General features: G+C 36.9%; 1 protein-coding gene across 2 annotated transcripts in view; it reads left to right on the forward strand.

Annotated features, from left to right (window-relative positions):
- Nucleotides 1–20,900, forward strand: part of CWC27 (CWC27 spliceosome associated cyclophilin) — a 122,899-nt gene extending 101,999 nt beyond the window's left edge. For both annotated transcript variants that reach the window (XM_075526881.1, XM_075526882.1), the window contains 2 exons: nucleotides 1,932–2,035; nucleotides 20,485–20,900. In XM_075526881.1, coding sequence (XP_075382996.1) covers nucleotides 1,932–2,035; nucleotides 20,485–20,647 — 267 coding nt within the window. In that variant the 3' untranslated portion in view covers nucleotides 20,648–20,900. The remainder of the gene's footprint in view (nucleotides 1–1,931; nucleotides 2,036–20,484) is intronic.
- Nucleotides 20,901–21,866: the final 966 nt, after the last annotated feature.

The following is a 21,866-nucleotide window of genomic DNA, read 5'->3' on the forward strand; positions in this document are numbered from 1 at the left end:
AAAGCTCTGTTGGCAATGTGGATTAAGGGACTTCAAGCCACTTCTAATGAATTTATATCAGCCCTGTCCTGGGCGTCATAGGAAAACAAGATGAGATGACAGGGATGTATATTTTAGTAGATCTTAATTTTTATATATGTAACCCTGCTGGGAACTATTGAACAATAATTAATTAAGTCCTTTGTAATCCATTTCACTTGTGGAGAGCCTCTTCTAGCCTTACATCCCTCCTACCGGGTCCTACAGCACAATACTATTTTCCATCCTCTGTACAAGAGTTAAAGAAGAGGGGGAAAGGTATGTGTCTCCTTACAATACTAGATATTGGAAGTCCTAACCTTATAATTCTGCAAGAGTCAATTTATAAAGTTATTTGATCCACAGTATGGCATCTAATCACTCACTGCAAAAATGCCTACTAAGATATTTCGAAATTATTTCTATCACCAGATCTATTCACAGGAATGCTGGCACTAGAGAAAATTAGACAAGACTCAAGGAATGTGGCTTTGGTTGGTAACAATTTCATGTAAAAAGGGTTAGTCTGTTTTCTTCTGATGGCCTAGGCAGAAATTTGGTGTCTCAGATGTTGCAAGTATGGGGCTTGTTTGCAATAGTATGGAAAGTTATAGAACTTGAATGATTTGCAGGCCCAAATATCTTTGAAATTTTCCTCTGTCCCATCTTAAACAGAGGATTATACAGAAAATAAAGAAAATAAATGCAAAAAAACCCTCCAAAACCTGCCTTTGGCAGTGCTAAAATATGTTTTTGAAAGAATTCAAAAGCCAGGAAACTCCTAAAGTTAAGATTGCTCCCAGAAGGAAATTTGATTCCAGTGAACACTTCTGGTATTTCCTATTTCTGTTTTCTATTCTTGTTTAGTTTTTATTCTTTTAAATTTGAAAAACTTGACCAAACAAAACTAAACAGCCATACAGAGGTGTTTTACAACTTAGGTGGCCAACCTATCACCTACAGATCAAATGTAGCCTGCCACATAAATTCACTCAAGCACTTATTCCCTGATGCTTTTCTTTCCAGGAATGTCTCAAATATCAGCAAGAAATAAGCTGTGGCCTGTACAAATTATTCTTATGGTCTGCCCTTTTTTTGAAGAACCTCCTCTCCCATCACAAGGCTCAGGCATACAATTCTTGTGTAATCAGAATCTCATTCCAGGTGATCAGGAACAAGACCTGCGGTATGATCTTCAGGTGTCACTTGAGATTTGGTGACTTCGTTGTAACTGAAAGACTGGGCAGTGTCAGCTGGAGAATAAAATACCAAATATAAATCAGTATGAGCTTAATGTATGCAGCATAAGTACGTGTATCTGTAGAATTAGTGTAAGGTGGCTCATTGTATTTGAGTCAAAAGCTTTGAATTTTTTTCAATGTCAGTACATAATTTAAAAGATCAGCAATGTAAAGTACATAAATATCAATCAAACTGGGTCTTCAAAGCTTGAATGATCTGTAATTTATACAATGGATTGCTTTACAAGAAGAAAATAGCAGGTTCAAACAGTAAAATTTGTTGTCAGCAGTGACTGTTTAATCAACTATTTTATTGTATAAGTAGCCACAAGTTTTGTTCCTTAAATATGCATTTTGATTTCACTAGATGTCCAGACTCTCTCACACCTGCAGAGTACCCTCCTTGCTTGCTCTTGCCGCCTCAGCGTTGCTCACTCGCTCTCGCTTGTTCTCTTGATGGGTACTCTCAATGCATTCTTGCTCTCTTGCCCTGCCCCTCACTGCCTCTTGCTCTCTCACTTGTCTCTCTACAGGGTTTCTTTCAAATTCATATGAAAGATCTCTCTTCCATGTCATTGTACTGTTTCTCAAACTAACAATAAAGATGTTGTATATACCTGTTGTTGTGGATAAATATATATAACTTCTCTAAAACCATGTCCTTAATTTCAGACACTGGCACTGCTGGACCGATTTAAATCAAAGTTAACCCAGGCAATTGAAGAAACTCCTGGAAATGAGGTTTCTGAACCTGAAGTAGATAATGATGAAGGATGGTGAGTTTTTTGGATTTGGATTTCTGTGTTTACTCCTGGAAATCCTACTGCACTAACATAGTCTCACTGTTAAGCGTAAATTTAAGGAGTAGCAGAAACACCAAATGTGAAGACAGCTGCTGCAGCAAGAGTCAGCTAAAATGTACTGGTTTGGCACTCTGGAAAATAGGGCGGGAGAGTAGAAGACATTTGGCTTTGCATAGTTGTAAGTCCTACTAAAACCCTGTGTTGGGGGTGGTAAGTATTTTAAGGACTGATGGATGAGATGAAGATAGACTGATAAGACTCATCTGAAGTTTAGGATGACCCCAAAGAAGCGGGGTAGCATGGGAATTGATAAAGCATTGCAGAAGTTATGACCTCAACACCTCCCAGGCAAGGAAGCAACTTGTACTGTGTTGTCTCATGTTCATCTTCCATCCAAAGAACCCACCTTAAGTAGGGAAGGGATAAAAATCAACGTGATTTGAAGTGTGATCCTGAAGTCCTAGACTGCAAGCTGTTGAATGATAATAAAAGTATCTGCATAAAATGATTAAACAAAAAGCAAAAAAACATAGCAAAAATGTTTTGTAAGGACAGGTCATCTTTTTTTTATAAGGCAATTAGTATAGCTGGTGTAATAAAATCGGCTGTCTGCCTACAACTTTTTCCTTAGTTGTATGCATAAGCCATCACATCTGCAGGAAAACTACCACTAAAATAGAAACTTTAACAACGTTCTTGGCAAGTGTTTTAAGACAACCAATATTTCTGTGTCTCAGATAACTTAAAATTATTAAGTGAAAATATGTCAGGTGTACTCTTATGATCTTCCTAAAGGCTCCCTTCTTGGGAGAGGGAAACCAATAGGATAGCTACCTGCCCCAAAATCTCCAAACTAGGCCCAGTAACTAGACCTGAAAAAAACTGGATTACAATAAGGAGAAAAACGAAAATGTACAAACATGTACATTGGACAGCCTTTTTAAATGGAAAATAAATTATGTAACTGAACGTGATTAAAGCATCCTGCACCTGTTTTCAGAGGACTCATACAAAACTGTAAGATAACCATGTTAGTGAAATTGTTTTTCTCAGATGGCAAGACAGCTAGCATTGGTAAGACATGCAGACTTTCTAAATAACTTAGTTACTTTTACTGTCATTTTACAAATTAAAAAGATGTGCATACTGAAGTGAGAAAAGACACCATAAAAAAAGACTGTGAGCGAAGGTAATATATGGAAGGAAAAATGTTTTTTACACCTTAACTGACATTTTTTTCCACATGTTGATAAATGAAATTCTTCAACTATCTCTAAGTTACACATCAAGTTACAGCAAGCTATATTATAAAAATGTTTATTTTTGTATATATTGAGTCAGAATATCTTAAGACTATTTGAAGATATACTCCATAAAAATAAAATTAAAAAAAAAATCATAGGTCATGAAAGGTAAGCTGAATTGCAAATTCTGAGACCAGTTGTGTTGATGAGACAAATTTTAGATCACTTTTAGATAACTTTTCCTTTTGTGTTTGTATCATATACATAATGACTCATTGCATATATTTTAATTTATTTTAATAAAGCTACACAGATTCTGCAACTTTACCTTCACAGCTTGCCTTTCACTGAATCGAGCTGAGACCTCACAAGGGAAATTCTAGGATTTGCAGAAAACTTCAGACACAAGTACTGGCAGAAAGACCACTAGTAGTATACCACTTAGCATAGAATTCTTGCAGTTTATAAAACAACATTTTTACATAAGTAGTGTGTAATGAGGGCATTTATTTTTTCAGAGTTTCTTTGTGGACATTCGTGTAGTTTGGTTTCATCTTAACAGATACTTTGGCATTTTCATCACTGAAAATGCACCTAAGTGTCAATAAGTAGGCTATTAAAAATCCTGTGATTCTTTCAAAATGATAGCCATTCAAACATTTTGCTTTTTATTTTATTGATTATATTCTTTATTTAAAATTACGGTTTTTTTCAAGGAAGAAGCGAGCATTTCTCATAGCCTTAGAACCTAACCAACCCCCACACACACCTTGCTCTCATTATTTATCTATCTGTCTATTTATCTATCTATCTATCTATTTATTGTACCTAAGAAGAGTGGAACATGATTTTTTAAAATATAAATGCAGGTTAGGTTTCTGAAGTGTAAGTTTTCTTCCTACTTTTGTTAATTCCATTATCTGGAAATACAGCCTTGCTTTCTTTGCTTATATTTTTTGGCTATTTTAACAGATAAATCAAAACACAAACATCCTGTCTTTGGTTTATTGTTTCTGAAACAATAGAGAAAATTATTTCCTAAATCTTGCTCCTTTCAGGATTACTTATTACTAACTTACTCTTATTTTAAGTTTTCTCTTGTCACCATCTATTTGGTTGCTTCTTCAAACCACATAGTCTTCCTTCATTATATTTTTCCTATCGCAGGCTCTTTGAGGATGAAGGATAACATACAGCATAAATTTTGAGGTCCTCGGTTTTCACTGATACTTTGAGATCCTTCTGAGCTACCATTGTGCTTCTAAGTTCTCCAAGAATTATAGAATAGGCTATTTCAGTTGGAAGTGACCTACAGCAATCATCTAGTCCAACTGCCTGACCACTTCAGGGCTGACCAAGCTAAAGCATGGTATTAAGGGCATTGCCCAAATGCCTCAAACACTGACAGGCTTGGGGCATCCACCACCTTTCTAGGAAGCCTGTTCCAGGGTTTGACCACCCTCTTGGTAAAGAAATGCTTCCTAAGGTCCAGTCTAGACCTCCCATGTCCAGTCTAAACCTTCCTTACGCAGCCTTTCCATGAACCTGAAGGACTGGTCTTCATGTCTGATATTTTCTTGTCACAGTAATTATAGAGTCCAATCACTATCTTTCCTGTTCCTTTCTGAGTAACTACTGACACCAAATTGGCGATAATTCTTTTCTCTGTAAGTAATGCACACTGAATGGAGTGTTGCAATTTCAGATTATGAAGTTGTGTTTTTGTTCAGAAAATCATATTGCATGCAGAACTGCACTAAAACAAAGACTTAGAATAATGTGAAACTACATAATAGACTAATAATTAACATCATATTATTAATTTTGCAGCACAGTAAATGTGCATGTTAACTTACAGACAGATGAAACAGTCTATTTTGAAAGAATTACTTTGAAGCTAAATAAATCGTAAAATTTACATGTTACACAAATTGGCTATAAACACATACAACATTAACAAAGCAATGAAGTCTACTAAAAGCTATTACTGATTGTTAGAATCACTTGGAAAGTTAAATTTAATATTTTGGGATAAAAGTTTATGTTTTCAGTGTCTTTGTTGTACTGGAATATTTGATATAACTATAGTGACTTTACATTTTTAAATTCTTTCTTAATGTCAGTCTACTCCTCAAAAGACAATAATTCTACTTTATTTGATTTTTATTAAATATAATTAGTGTATGGCATATGCATATATTATATGCACAAATTATATGATTCCTCCAGGCCATTTTGTAGGTCATGGCTGCTGTTTTTATGGGAAGTGAAAGCCTGCCAGAATGCTTTGCTCTACTGTCAGGGTGTGTTATCTGAGGTAAAATGATTGCCTCTAAGACATTTTTATGTGTCCACATGAGTGGCCACACATTGAGGTATAATTTTCATTTTCTGTCAAGATAGAAACCATTACCAATTTGTTATGTTTTCCTTTATTTGGCAAACTTCTCTCTGCATATTTGGCTGAGCTGCTGTATTGGCATGGAGCATAGCAGACGTTTGGGCACTTTTCAGCAGCATTCTACTTTTTATGCAAGGAAAAAAGAAGAAATATGACTCTATTGTAAACAGTGTGTATGGTGTTTGATAATTATTACCAGATTTTACTGTCTAAGAAGGCATCTGAGGAAGTGTTGTGAAGAGAGCTGAAGAGAAATGCATAATACTAAGTTTTAGCATGAAATAACAGAATCTTTGCTGAGGCATTCCATTGCAAACTCTACTGCTATGTGAGAACAATTATATATATATATCTGTCTGCAACAATCAAAATCCAATTTCCCCTACAGAATTCAAAGCATCAAAATAAGCATTGTATGTACTGCCAGAAGGGGTATTCATAGCAATAAAAGTGTCTGCAAACAGGTAGACAGACACATTTTTACAGCATCTGGGTACCTCAGGAACACATGCTTGATCCTAGTTCTGCCAGGGGCAAGCAATTATTGTCCCTGTGGTTCCGTATTGACCATAAGTTACTCCATAAGCAATAACTATTGCTTATGCTTTTCTTCTGATGATTTGTCAGATGTCTTCAGTACTATTTGATCATTAGTTGTTCTTTATTTGCTTACAGTCCAAATAAGAAAGAGTCAGATGCATGACTTCATTCTTCTCTTTCACAAAGGTTGTACAGAGCGCAGCAGAGGTAGGTAGAGATGATCTGGCAGAAGTCGGTTGCTCATTCTGGGCTTAAAGTCTTACCCAAGAAGACTTTCCCCAAAATGCAGATGAGATCATCACAGCGGCAGTGAGGTGTCATCTGCTTAGAGACTAATAGTATGAAAACCAAATATGTCACAGCAGAAGATCCAGCTGGAATAATTAATCTACTTGGTACTTCCCATCTGGATTACTGGATAGGCCTGAATTTGAAAGTGAAAACACTGCACAGGCTACACTTTATACAGAACACTGCTGCTCCTCATCTTCTGTAGGACTTGGACTGCTGTAAACATATAGTTGCATGCATGTGACACCCAGTCAGGTTGTAGTGCCACTTCAGGGCTCTGATTATAATATCAAATAGTTACAGCTATAGTAAACCCCAAATTTCAGTCCAGGAAGTGTTATGGCAACTGCAGGTAATGAAACTGATGATGCAGATCCTGTGAACATGACATAAAGTATTTTCTGTAGAGAGAATCCAGTTATGGGAGAAAAAAAATCAGATGCAATCAAGTGTATTCAAAGATTGATTGCTTTAGTTAATCTGTGCAAAATATTCCCCTTCACATAGGATAAGAATGGTACTTAGTACTGTGAAACACCCTCCCATCAAGTAATTCTGAGAGTTCTGAGTGGTTCATCTCTCTTTGAAAGCGTGAAATCCAAGACTAGATACAACACTCAGCTAAGTCTTTGTCAGTGTTGAGTGGAAGGATTACTTTATTTGTTACTGTTTCTTTCATGTCTGGTTTCCAATCCCTTCTAAGCCACAAATCTTCCCTTACTGATCGGTTGCCTAACCTAGCTCTGTCCTGTACCCATGCTATTGATTGCTCTGATTGAAATTCAGCCATTGCACTTTCTGAATTGTATCCTATTTTTCATACTATTACTCCTGTTTGCCAAAATCACATAAATTCTAAATACTCCAATACACTTTCAAAACATTTCCTCACAAAACTTCATATTATACATACATTCTGTAATTATATTCTTCTCCAGTAAAGTCGTAAGTGAAAGTGAACTAACCAACCCTACCACATTAATCTTTTCACTTTGACATTAAACTATGGCTGTCTATTCCTAAAAATAGGGCTATCCAGATGAATTTTTACCAGCCTTGCATCCTTATGAAATGTAAGAAATACATATCTACACTTTTCCAGATGGAATACTGGTCTTTGTGGAAGGAACAGATTCTCTCCTATGAAAATCCACCTGTCATATCCTTAACCAAAGTTCTGGACTATCTTCTGCTCTTCCCTCTCTGATCTTTGAAAACAAGCAGGGGCTTCCTGAAACTGCTAGATTTATTGATATACTGAAGTATTTCTATTCCTATGAGAAATTTTACAATCCTGACAATTTTTGAGCTGATGGCATTTTCTGCAGAAAAGAACCCACCATTTTCCTTCTTTAAAGCTCACGTGATTGCCAAGTCAATGTGCCATATTTCTATGAAGGGTCCCCATTGTTTGTGCATTCTCACAGATAAAATGCACAAGAAGGTTTACCAACCAATTCTGGTACCGTTCTTGAATTTAAAGCTTAATTGTCATGATCAAGCAACCCAAAACTCAAAAGGAGCAGCACTCCATACCACTAAAAAAACGAATACATTGCACACTAAACCAATCAAGTTTACAGTACCTTATAAAACCTGGAAGACACATAGGCTGGCAAATCATGGTCGTTTTTTTTCATGGATTGCTTGAAAAGATATGCCCATCCATTCGATTCTAAACAAGCTAAGTTCTTAGTTGAAGTACCTAATAGCTAACAGGCAGCAAATATTAGAAGAGCACCAGAAGGTATTGGTATATGAAGGTTGCACTGTTCTTGCTTGAAAACTGTTTCCATGGTGGTAACCTGAGTCCTGATAAGTATGGTTTTACATTATTGTTACTTCTTTAGTTTGGATTTGATGGAAGATGCCCAATTCATCCTGCTGGACCTTTAATATTCAGTATAGAAACTGGATTATTAACATGTGAAAGCTGTTCCTTAGCAGATGAACACGATTATGTGAAGTGCATTTAAACTATTGTTGCCACTAGGGAAGCAGCCAAAGTTTGTATCATCCTCCGTAGAGGGGTTTGGTCGATTATTAATCCCATCAATTCACAAGTCAGGGCTGCAGGTAGACCTCCAGTTGATTTTAGAGTTTGTGTTACAGGGGAGCCTAGTAATTTCTCCTTCATTCTGCAGCTGGCTAGAAGTTTAGGATTTCTCCTTCTGGATTCAGATCTCATCACTGGCCTCTATCTGCTCTCAGTAATGCACTGTACAGCCATTTAGAATTTGACTGTGACTGCCAGTGTGCTACATAGTTCATGTAATTAATAGCATGTGATGCCGGTGCTTTATAACTGAATCACTGCAGTGTTTCCTGGGTGAAATGTAAGGTGTTGAATGTGAACTACAAAGCTTCTTTATCTTTAAAAGAGATCAACTTTTTCCTTCCCCATGGAATGCTGTCATAGCTGTAACTAAGCAACAAATGTAAATGAAACAGTCACTTAAGTATTTTGGGGAGGATGTCTAGACTCTGAAACTTACTCTTTCTTTTGATATGAAATAACATAAATCCATTCAGCTTTCAGATATACTGTGGGATAAGAAAGAATGAGTAAAATGGAGATTTGGAATGAGGTGATGGTTTTTCACATGGTTTTTCAGTTTAAAATTCTTATGGTTAGTTACCTTTATTGAGTCTGAGCTATTCTAAATGTTGGTTAATTTGAGGGACAGGAAAAATAGGCATTTTTCTAAATCAGTGAATAAGTCAATGCCTGAAAATACAGTCAAAAGGTTGTTGTGAGAATTGTGTGAGAGTAAAGGTCTTCCATCTCAAACAAAAAGGCATTTCAGATCTCGCTTAATAGATTGTTCCCTGTGCGTGTTGTGTAATTACTGATGTTGGTGTGACTATTGTCATCTTAGTTATTTGTGACAAATGTCATTTAAGATAGCGAGGATTAAAAACAATTCAAGTGAGAATTTAATGGCACTTAATGTTCATTTAAATAGACTAAAATTGTGTGGCTCTTAGAAGGCTTTTAAAGATACCTTCTTGATCATAAAATATTATTTTGATTTGCACAGTGACACTTTGCATAGGTCTGGTCACCTGATTATAGCAAAAAAGTAGAGGGAATGGGTCTGTTTTTATTAATTTATTGCTTCTGTGGACAAAAACCTCACTGAAATTCAGTGCTAACCATTTAAAGTGCAGCCTGGTTTATATATGTCAAATTCTGTAATCTGTTCCCAGTTCTGAATTTTGCAAAACTACCACTGAGGCCAGTTAAATATTTTGACAACATTGGGTGCTAATGCTAAGCCCTTTCTGCCAGGACATTCATTGCAATTTAACTGTATAATTTTTTATCCAGTTTGTAGAGATAGTTATATTTTACTCCAGAACAAACAAAAAATAAATCTGTATATTCAATGAAGGTACTCTCTATCCAGCATCAATCTTCTTTAAAAAATGTTTTTGTGGATAATACAAGGAAAACTTCTCTCAGAATATTTAGCATTTATTTCAGTGAGAAATCTGGTGCAGTTAAGAGTGGAAACACACAGTATTTCATTTATTTTATATTCTCCCAGTAAAAGGCTTTGTTGGCTGAGAGAGAGAGATTTGGGTCTAAAAAAAAGTATTAAGGCACCACCTTTCCAATGTGTGTTGTAGCAAGTAGGCTAGAATTGGTTTGGGTTTTTTTTAAATTGAAATAGCAATTTCAGAATCAGGTAAATGTTGAAGTTAGCCAGACTGTTTTTATATTGCAAGATTTCATTTAAATTAAGAACTAAATCACAATGCACACTGTTAGTATCTACTCCACATAAATTTGATAATGTCTTCCACATTTTATTTCCAGGATTTCGTATTTAATACAGCATCTACCATTAAACTTTGCATAATGAAATTCTTCTGGATAAACACCTAAAAATATTGGTTATATTTCTTTCATAAACTTACCTTTCATAAACCAGTCTCTTTCTTTGCTATAATACCTCAGACTGAGGATTATGAAATATGGCTTCCTCAAGATTAGCACCAGTCTCTGCAGATTCAGTTGCAGAAGCTTAACTGTGACAAACACAGTAAGCTCCTGAAAACTAAGCAGCAGTCTTTTTCACATGCCGGTGCTAGCTTGGGGAATGCAAGAAAAAGTGCTGCTGTAATTTATGCCAGTGAGGCACAAAGATGGATTAAAGCCATGTTTGCTCCCCTCCTCCCATCCAGACTTGAGCCAACGTTCCTCCACTAGTCTGGAAAAACTGGCTCTATATTAGGTCTCTCCTGCTAAGGCCATTGATTTACTCAACTACATTTTTAAAAAGTTGACAAAATACTTACTTTATTGTTACAAAGGATAAATGAATGCCAGAGGTCTGTATTAGAAACACATTGGAAAGAGGGGTTTCTTTTCTGTTTGGCAAAAAATAAGTGTTTGTTTGGGTTTTAGTATTGCCACTAACATTTAAAGGAAGAAAGAAAGAAAAAAAACCTTTTTGCTGTAAATCTCCCCCCCCCCCCCCCCTCCAATTTTCTCTCCACCTTCACCCGTCTACTGCTAGAATGTGGTCAAACCTTGATATGTAAATGCTAGCTGCTAGCCTACTGCTTCAGTCAGTAATTTTGTATTAACGAATTGTTCTTCTGCTGAATTGTATATTTATTGCTTCTAGCTGTTCGGTGTGCCTGAGAAACTCAGCATTTGGGGTGGGTTTTTTGTTTGTTTATTTTTTGTTAATTCCTCCATGTCTAAGTTTATTTGGACTAGGCATTTGGGCCTGGAATCAACTACTGTTTGACTTAAATTCAGAGATGATCCATGCTTTACTCAAGGGATATCTAGTATTACATTTACTGTCTGGAAATCTTACATTTTATTTATTGCCAGCAAACCTAGTGAAGAATGAAGAAATAATCTTCTAAATCTTTAATAGCCTAGCTTAAGCTTCCTTATTATATATATATTTACACACCTTTTCAAGCACCCCAAGTTCATCTCATTCAATGACATGTTTAAACAGTAAGGATTTGGATATATTCAGAATGGGGAGAGGGAGGAAAAAAAGAGAAGGGAGGGTGTCCAGAATGTTGAATGTTATGAAAGTCTGAGTACTTTTGTGCTAGAAATGCTCTGCTCTCCTCTCCTTCCCCTCACTCCAGCTCTGTGCTCTGGTGATACAATACTGCCTGACTGTTTGTGTTAACCTGGGGAGGCGATTTGCTGACTTTTAGAGTATCAGATACTGTACAAGCTATTGCCAGAGACAGGATGCTAGACTGGATGGATCATTGGTCTATTCCGGTATGGCGGTTCTCACGTCCTTATAGTAAATGCTGTGTAAAGTTTTTCTACACTGGTACACTGTCTGGAACAACATCTGGAATTTGCATTATAGTCTTCCATACCAATCTACTCTACCAGGAGCAGTTGTCTATTTAAAGCACCCAGCTTCTTTCATCAAACTACTTAACATTTTTGTGAAGGTGACAAGGATGTAGTGTAAATATACTGTATATGAATTGTTACCGAACAGATGCAATAAAAACATAGGATAACTGAATTTTTTATAGAAAAATATTTATTGCTTAAAATCATAAGTCATCACGGGTTTACATATTTTTAATTGTGATACTATAAGAACTAATCCCATTTTCCCCCAGTGCTTTGATTATCTTTTGAATTGGGTGAGCTTTTTCGTAGTTAAGTTGATTTTCCCTTTCTCTTAGAAGGTTACTTACAACTAAATCTTCTTTCAAGAGGAAAAAAAAATGCTTAGTACAATGGAAAGACATTACATTAGTCTTCACCAAAAATAGTTTACTTCGTTGTTATCTTTGCAAAAACTGAAGTATCTTTTGAGTTTTTTAACCTGGATGTCCCATACTTAGTGAAACTACTTGTTCTTATTATTTTTGCAGTGAATATTTTGGGGAAAAACTGAGCATATAGCATTCGAATAGAATATCTCAAAGTATTATGTTAGAAATAGCTGCAAAAGTTCTGTTCTAATCATTTTATGCTGTAGGCCTACAGCAAGAGAAAATATAAACAATTCATTCTTTGGTCTGTGGAGGACCCACTACTTGCTGGTTATGCTGAAGAGGTTAAACCAATTTCTTCATCCTCCAGTAGATGTAATACAATTTCAAAGGGCTAGTCAAAGTTAACAGAAGTGTGCAATCTGACTTTGTATAATATTTTTTAAAGCACATTTTTATCAGTTTTGCTTGCGTAGTATTGGGGAGATTTTTTTTTGCTCTGTGCAAGGGCAGCAATAATACGTTACCTCCATTGTTAACATCTGAATACTGAAATATTGTAGGCTAATAGTACTCCATTCATCCGAAAGCTAGAAAATTCCACTTTCTGGTCTTGCAGAAATGAAATTAACCCCAGGAGAGTGCTTGGGGGTGGGGGTATTTATAGCGATAGTGAAATCTTAAATTTCAGTCTAAAAACTGTGCTCTGTGTACCATATTCATTAATATGGATTGAAACAGTATTATTTTGATGTAGAATTAAATACTTAAGCTGTGAAGTTGACTGCAATATGGCAAATATCTGTATTTATAGCAATTCTCTCAATACTCTTCTAAGCATTTTTTATATTAGAAACTTCTATGGAATAACTAATGATTTGAATTTGACTAGACCTGAATAGCAAATCTTATTTCTCTTTTTAAATAGCAAGTCAATAAATTTGAAAAATATAAGGTTTTATGAAAGCACAAAAAATTGGAGGGACAAGTGGTCTGATCATTACGAAAGGAGCTGGGGAAAGAGAAACAAAGGAATGTGGAATGGTGGAAGCAAGCAGTGAAACAAGAAAGAGCGAAATCTTTTAGTGGCAACAATCACAACAGAAACCTGTGACGACAGCTTATTAGTAGGAGGCATTATAAACTTCGTTAAAGTTAAATCAAACTCAGTTTGGCAAACTAGGCTCAAACAGGAACAGTGAGTGATACAGTGGAAGGTTTAAATACCAAGTGCTACAGAAGAGTATGGGCTTTCACAGGTAATTTAGCACAGCTCCAATACTATGAGGTAATGAAACAAAACATACTCAAGGAAGCTTGTTTCCTGCACACATCTTTCTCGTGATAGCAGCGGCTGTGTGAAACAGTGAGAATTAAAGAGATTAATCCAGGTTTGAGATGGTGTCTACAGCAGTACTTATGCTATCAACCCTCATCGCTATAGGAATCAGAACCTACTTCAAATACTTGGGGAAAAAATATTGTCTTTTCACATAAGAGAGAGAAACTTGGATTACAGGACTCCTTTCTGTGAAAAGACGGATGATAGGTTATCTCTTACATGAAAAGAAAAACAAAGCTGGATGGTGAGATAGGGCAGACAGAAACCAGGGAACTTGCCTGCAAGAGTTGTGTTGCACAGAGGATTTAGTGATGGTTGCAGGTTTCATTAAGACATAAACATATTTCCTCTCTCCTGCTGCATTGTATTTACAAAATTATTTGTAAAAGCTCTTGGACACTCTTATGCAAGGAATGGTGACAGCGGCCTGAGACAAGAGGCTTGTTTTGGTTGTAGCATCTCAGTTCTGAAAAAAGGTGGAAAAGAGATGTTATTAACGTATTTCCACCTACAAAATTCCCATTGTTTTATGGTTTTGACACTCTTTTTGTCTTGTTCATACTCTTGTTCTCTTGCCTTGATTCAAGATTTTTGCTTGTTTTCAATTGTCATTTGACATTTTTCTTCATTTTATTTACATTTTGGTCAGTCTCTTTTTCTCTGGTTTTTTTTTTTTTTTTGTCTCATTCCTATCCTTTTTCTAATCTTTACGTTCCTCAATTTATTTTTCTTTTTGGTTTCTCAACTGTCTCTCAGTGTTTCTCAACCGTCTCTCCTCTTCCTGTGCCACCCGCTACTCTGCTGGAAGTGAAAAGAGTGCCAGTGAGTTCATTCTTCCAGAACAGCCAAATTTTTTTTTCCTTTGGAGAGAGATCTCATTTGCTTTGATCTGTGGATTCACTCATCTGTTTTCTCATCTGTTCACATGAGCTACATTTCTATCCACTGCCTACATATCATGAGGGTGATGGGATGAAAGCATTATAATGTTTCCTATGTTAATGCTTATAGTTTAACATACACATTTACAATATTTGAAGGAAAATGTTAGTGGCAAATAGAATATAATCTAAGGAAAGCAGTAGTGCTTGAGTACCTCTCATTATTTTTCTTTTAAATATGTGGTGCATTGGTGATAATTGAGAAAAGTAGGTAGCATGTTACTTGCAAGCGATGTTGAACTCAGAAACAAACAGTAGTACTAGTAGTTATGGTCCATATTGGGGTCTCTTTCTTTGTTTAGACAGCCTGTACAATGCAAGAACCAGCACTGAATTTCTTGACACAGATACTTACTCCTGCTTTGTTCATTTTAAGCATCCTGATGGAGAGAACCAATAACTTTCATAAAACATAGCAATAATTTGCAAAATGCTCATATTGTAAATTTTATAGCAATGTGATTAGTTGCTTAATTCATTTAACCTGCACTTAGAAGTGGTATATAATTATTGCCAATGTTCTGAGCACCAGTTTAGATGTACTGTCCCTAAGTAGTGCATTTTTGGTAACATACTGTTCTGCATCTGGAAGATTAAAAGCTGTGTGTAACTTTTTCTTGGTGCCTACTGATTGCAGAAACAAAGGATATATCACCAGCTGCCATGTTTTATGCAGATTTTATGCACCTCCAAATGAATCCTGGCTAAAACTGCTTAAGAAGTTACTGCCTCTCTGACAAAAGCTACTACCCTCACAACAGAGTTGGCAGAACATAACTTTTGTCCACACCTCTTGATGATTTACTGCAAAGCTCAGCTGTTTAAAATGCTGGCATAGGTGACTGCAAGGTAATGTCCCAGGCTCTCCACTGAAGGGGCAGAGGCACCCAGAGGGCGTGCTGTGTGGAGTCACCTCTGCAAGGAAGGCTGAATGGGCAGCAGGTGAGCTGGTAACGGCCAACAGCTGTGTCAGTTTGATAAGCAAGTGTGGAATTAAGCAATGCAGCTCTGCACTTTTTTTCAGTTAGTATAAATATCACTGATGCATGCAGTGCATTTGTACCTGGAGATCCGAGCTTCATCACTAGTGCAAAAGCATAGTGCTTCCTTGCTCTTGCTGAGACTCAAAATGATTCAGTTCACTGACTGCCACTTTGGTTTCTCCCAAAGGGCAGTTCGGGAAAGGCCAGAGCTGTTGTGATAGACTTCTGTTTATGCTACACTTAATGTGGCTGCCATCTGTCAGCAGCTGGCATATGGTTCAGATCCAGTGCATGGCTCACACATCTCAAAATCGGAGGGATTACTGTATATCATATCTTTTCTTACAAGTACCATCTCACTAGAGTAGTTCCAAAGAACATTATCTGTCTCCTGAATAAACTGGTTGAGTCTGCCTGGAGAGCACTGTGTAGGTGGGGTTTGTTCTTTGCACAGTGGCAAATATGGTGTTGCCTGTGCTAGACTATTGGGCACACAGCTTAATTGTACTGTAATAGTTCTTGAATGCTTTCGGTGTGCTGAGGTTTCTTTTTTAGCTTCAGTTGCAGCCAAAGTTCTCCCACTTGTTACCTCCTAGAAAGTAATCAAACTGATCACCAAGGTAATATATTAGTTACCACAGCTTAAGGACGTATAGGAGCTCCTCTGCTAGTAACTGAAGTCTTGTTTGCTGACTGTTGCAAAAATCATTATCTGAGAATATCACTAGGCCAGGAGAGTATCCACGTACCTTTGAAATCCTGTGCGGTCTTGGAAACAGTCATAAATTAATTCAGGTATTTCAGTCTAATGTTTCAAGACATTTCATTTTTGGAATACAGAAGAGAGCCAAGTACTGACTGTCCTTTAGTAACACTGAAGGAAAGAAGTGCAGAACAGCAGAACAGCTGCTCCCCCATTACATGGGCTAGAACAACAGTTAAACTGTAGGATGCTGTCATCTGGCCGGGGTAAAAATCAACCCTCTCCAGCAATAAATCCATGCTAAGATAACTGGTTCTGATTTGCAGCACTATTTTAATAAAGAGGTTAAGAAAATAATTTTTGTGGTTACTTCTTCTTCTAAAGAAAGTCAAGAATTTGCACACCTAGATACTTTAAACCCAGAATCATCAGTTTTGGCAAGCTATTGTATTAAAACTAGTTTTGAGCAAAAAAAACTCAGCTGCAAAACTTTTTTTTTCTTTTGAGTTTAGTGTAGGAGAACTGACAACCTTTCATCCATTACATTTTGAAGAAAAACTGTGTTTTAAATTTGTATGTCTCACTTGTTTAAAATGAACTGTCAACAAGCAGTGATAAGCACAAGTTAGTAGGTTCCCGAAGACCAGAGATGAAGAGATGAAGTTAGAGCTTTCAGCACAGTGACTGCAGAAGCATGACTGGGCAGCCAGCTTCCCACTGAATGCAGAAGCCATGCGGAAGGGAAGAGAGCTATAAACCGAACAAGGAAAAGTCTCATGCAGCCTGTATTTGAGGAATTGCAGCCCTAACTCTGCACTTGGAAAATTATGCAAGTGCAAACTTTTGTTGGAGGACCTTGAGTACGATTACTGTAAATTCAAATAATTCATATAGAAGTAATTATTAAATACTTCCCATGTTCCTTAAAAAAGAAAACAATTTTAATTGTTTCTGGAAAATAGTATTAAGTGTGATTTACCATTTACATAGATGCAAAACAGGTCTACCTGTGAAGATGTGTGACTTGCAAAAAATAAGCTTAAGTTCACATCAGGAAAATATTTTTTAAAACCTTCACCACAGTCTGTGTTTATTTTGCTTTACCTCTGAGATGCTGCATCCAAAATTGATTCTGGGAATATCAAAAAGTTTCTTAATATTGGCTTATTTTTAATCACAGCTGGGAACACCTCAGTGGAAAGTTATGAACAGGAGTCAGAGACTATGACTTCTTTCAGCTCTTGGAGAGAAGTAAACATTGCTTAGTCTGAATCTACAGCATCTTATTCGCAAACTACGTGGAACACAGTATGGCCTCACCCAAGAATTAGAGATGTATTCATTTTTAATTGCTATTAGTTATATCCTGCAAGTGTGCTGTGGTATTCTTTGAAAACCCGAGCTGATGAAATGGCTATGTGTGACTACACTTCTACATACACTCATGTAACACACTCTAAAACCACTCACCAACGGATGACTCCATCTCTTTAGGCCTATATTTTAATTCAGACTAGGATAGTGTGATTTGGTATGTCTTCTTAAAAAAATATTCAAATGCTCATCTTTAATAAGTTCAGAAGAATATGACAAATGCAGAAAGCATGTTAACTAAAATAAATTACTTCAGTCCCTCCACTGTGAGACAATGTTTTTATAATTAAACTACAAATGTGCAATCATGAGTCACTCTGATGGTACATTATGTTATTTTGAATTGTAGATATGACTAAAAAAAATAAATTTTGGTCTTAGTAGTGAGTACAGGGTTATAAACTACTGAAGTTTTATACACTGGAAACAACTCAAGTATTTCCATAGGACAGGGTAATATGCAGGCATGCTGACAATGCTGTACAATAAGAGATTTATGAAACCCACATGTCAAGAATCAATTGTGATGAAAAGTCTCAATTTTTGTTATTAAGATTTTTTCTAAAGCATTCAAACAGATCCCATATAGTCTATAGCTTTGAATTTTTTCTGGTTTCTTTAATAGTACTATATTGTAATCTACAGTTACTGAGCTGGTTCTCCCTCCTTCCCTTTCTTTATGTATGGAGATTTGCACTAGAGCTCTTTGAAAAAGCTGTTTAATTCAGGACCCCTTACATGTTGCAAGAGACTGATAAAGCAGTATTTCATTGGCCACAAAACTTTCATTCTGATATTGACTTGTTTTTCCTGTATTTTCTCTCAGAAAAACTATAGACAAAGACATCTCATGCTATAAAGATTGATATGCTTAGATTCTGTTCATTATAGTTCTTATTAAGTTGTCCCATCAAAGTCAAAGACATTTTTGCAATTGATTAATACAGAATCAAAACATAAGTGGGGTTTTTGCCTAGGCATGTTTGTTTGCACTGAAAAATCTTTTAATTCTGTTTTGGTTTTTTTTTTAATTGAACGTATGAACTTTATACTTGTTCTCCTCGTCCATAAGTAGCAGCTTTACTACAACTGTATATTCGAAAGTTCAATAGGTTTACAATTGGTCAAGTTGTAAGGATCTTTGGTTTGGTTTTCTTCTCTTTTCCTCCCACCTCTCTTTTTCTTTAAGTCAAGTAAATAATTTATCTTTTGTTTAAGATTTTGTTTGTCCAAGTGTCATGGTTTAACCCCAGTCGGCAACTAAGTACCACACAGCCGCTCACTCACCCTCCTCACCCCCCATAGTCTTCCGACAGCTTCTGTATTAATTCTCACCTCAGTGGCACCTGCTAATGAGACCATAGTTGGTAAGCTCCAGGCTTTCCTGCCACTGACTAGAGCTAACAAACTACTTTTGACTCCAGGTCATCATAGAATGGTTTGGGTTGAAAGGAACTTTTAAAGGACATCTAGTCCAACCCCCCTGCAATGAGCAGGGACGTCTGCCACTAGACCAGGTTGCTCAGAGCCCCGTCCAACCTGGCCTTGAATGTTTCCAGGGATGGGGCATCTACCACCTCTCTCGCAAACCTGTTCCAGTGTTTCACCATCCTCATCGTAAAAATATTCTTCCCTATATCTAGTCTAAGTCTACCCTCTTTTAGTTTAAAACCATTACCTCTTCTTCTATCGCAGCAGGCCCTGCTAAAAAGTTTGTCCCCACCTTTCTTATAAGCCCCCTTTAAGTATTGAAATGCCACAATAAGGTTTCCCCAGAGCCTTCTCTTCTCCAGGCTGAACAACCCCAACTCTCTCAGCCTTTCCTCATAGGAGAGGTGTTCCAGCTTTCTGATCATTTTTGTGGCCCCTCTGGACCCGCTCCAACAGGTCCATGTCTTTCCTGTGCTGAGGGCTCCAGAGCTGGATGCAGTGCTCCAGGTGGGGTCTCACCAGAGTGGAGTAGAGGGGCAGAATCACCTCCCTCGACCTGCTGGCCACGCTTCTTTTGATGCAGCCCAGGGTACAGTTGGCTTTCTGGGCTGCGAGCGCACGTTGCCAGCTCATGTCCAGCTTTTCACCCACCAGTACCCCCAAGTCCTCCACAGGGCTGCTCTCAATCCCTTCATCCCCCAGCCTGTATTGATACTGGGGGTTGCCCCAACCCAGGTGCAGAACCTTGCACTTGGCCTTGTTGAACCTCCTGAGGTTTATATGGACCCACTTCTTGAGCTTGTAATGGTGGTGTTTTCAGATTACTGGGAATTTGCTGAAATGGGGAAATATCTAATGGGGGGGAAATTTCTAATCAACAGTAGAAAAAACATTGGATTGAACAAAGCATTAGTTTGGTATTCAAAGAATTAAAAAGCATGATCTGAACCAAGTTAAGGTGGAGCAGCAGGAAATGAAGCATTCCCTTTTTGTACCCTTTTTGATCTTCTGTACCTACTTCAACTATTTTCCATGCAAGCTCTTCCTCCCTTTTGTAAAACCCTAACGGTGAAAGGAAATCCAAAGTGACTAATAGGAAAACTTGAGAAACACTCTCGTTCCTGGGAAAATTATTCAGTACATTAGGGAAGATATGTTAAATAGAAAAAGACGAGATAAGAGAGTTCAGTATGTGAAATAAAATCCAGCAGAGCAAACTCTAGCTATATTTTTCAAAATGGATCTTCACTAAAGTGGTTACCCTATAATATTAGGGTCTACTAACAAAGAAAAAAGGCAAAACCAACAACAACAAAAACCAGCAAAACTTGGATTTTTTTGCTATGCACAAAAATAAGTCACAGTGCTAAAGTCTTGGGATGCATATCATAATTACAAACCATAACTTTCCGTTTTTTCACTGAGTTTGAGCTGTTTTATTTTTGTAGGATGTCACATGTACTTCAGTTTGAAGATAGAAGCAGAAAGGTGAAAGATGCAAGCATGCAGGATGAAGACACTTTTGAGATCTATGATCCACGGAATCCTGTAACTAAGAGGAGAAGAGAAGAAAGCAAGAAGATAATGAGAGAAAAAAAGGAAAGGAGATAAAAAGAATGTAAAGCTACCCAGAGCTGCCTTGAAAAGTGACTGCAATAAAGCACTGGCTCTTTTGTAAGCTGTAGTTCCTAAAAATATCACCGGACAAGTATGAATAGGAATCTCTCAAGAACCTGTCGTGCAGTTTTGAAGCAGAGCTATAATTTGTTTCTTAAGTTGTGTAGTCAAGTGCTCTCAGTGCATTTATTATCCAACCTCTCTAAAGGTTTTTAGAATTATGTATTTAATAAAACAGCTGACTTGACTTTTGTCTGTGCTTTAATTATGATAGTCACCATCATTGTTTAATCAACATATGGTAATCAAAAACTTTTCAACATAATGAATGAGAATTTGTCTAAGTAAGGGTGAAATTAGAAGACAGAAACCCCATCTGCAGGCTTCTAAGATTTTCTGAAAGTATAATTTTAATTATTTTTATTATTTTTTGAAAAAGCATATAAACATCACAGCAGTAAACGCTGCCTGCCTGAACAACTCTGTCACAGAATTAAAATTATGTACTTGCCAAACTCCTTAGAATGGTCCCAGCTTTCTTGAAACAAACTAAGTTTAATTTGAGAATTTGGTTATTTTCTCCTTCTTTTGAAATACATATTCCAATACAGATCCCAGCTTGGGAAGCTGGGATAACACACAATTTGGGGAGTGTTATTTCACTGTCTGTACCACATGAACAAAAAGAGACTCTGAATGTACTGTAGTGGTTGCTTAAACTGTTGCAATACCAGAAACATCCCTCTGGTAGGATTTTCACTGTAAAGTGCTGGTAATGAAGATTGGTTTGTTAATTAGTACAGTACAGAAACAAATGTGACTGTTTTTAACAATTATTTTACCATCTAAAAATGAAGAGCTCAAGTTTCCAGTTTATAGACTTTCCACAGATTTCCCCCCCCCAAGTGCTAATAATTTTTACAGAAAAGGGGGAATTTTCAGTGCTCCTTGCTTACATCATTTCTGATGCCACAGAAGCATAGACTACTCATATGGGCAATAGCTAAAGAAGAGTGAGCACAAATGAGCAAGGTCATTAGAAAGTGCAACCAGTGGAGTGTTTTGCTGATGTTGTTTTTAGAACAAGTTCAGTAAGGTATGGTGTCCTTATCAAGCTGCCACTGCCAAATTTCTTGATAGGGTCTGAGGTGTGAGATACATAAACCTGCACTGGTGGGTTAATGTGGCCCAAATGTCAGAGGTTAGATTAATA

The sequence above is a fragment of the Mycteria americana genome, chromosome Z (assembly GCF_035582795.1).
Source record: "Mycteria americana isolate JAX WOST 10 ecotype Jacksonville Zoo and Gardens chromosome Z, USCA_MyAme_1.0, whole genome shotgun sequence".
Lineage (NCBI taxonomy): Eukaryota > Metazoa > Chordata > Aves > Ciconiiformes > Ciconiidae > Mycteria > Mycteria americana.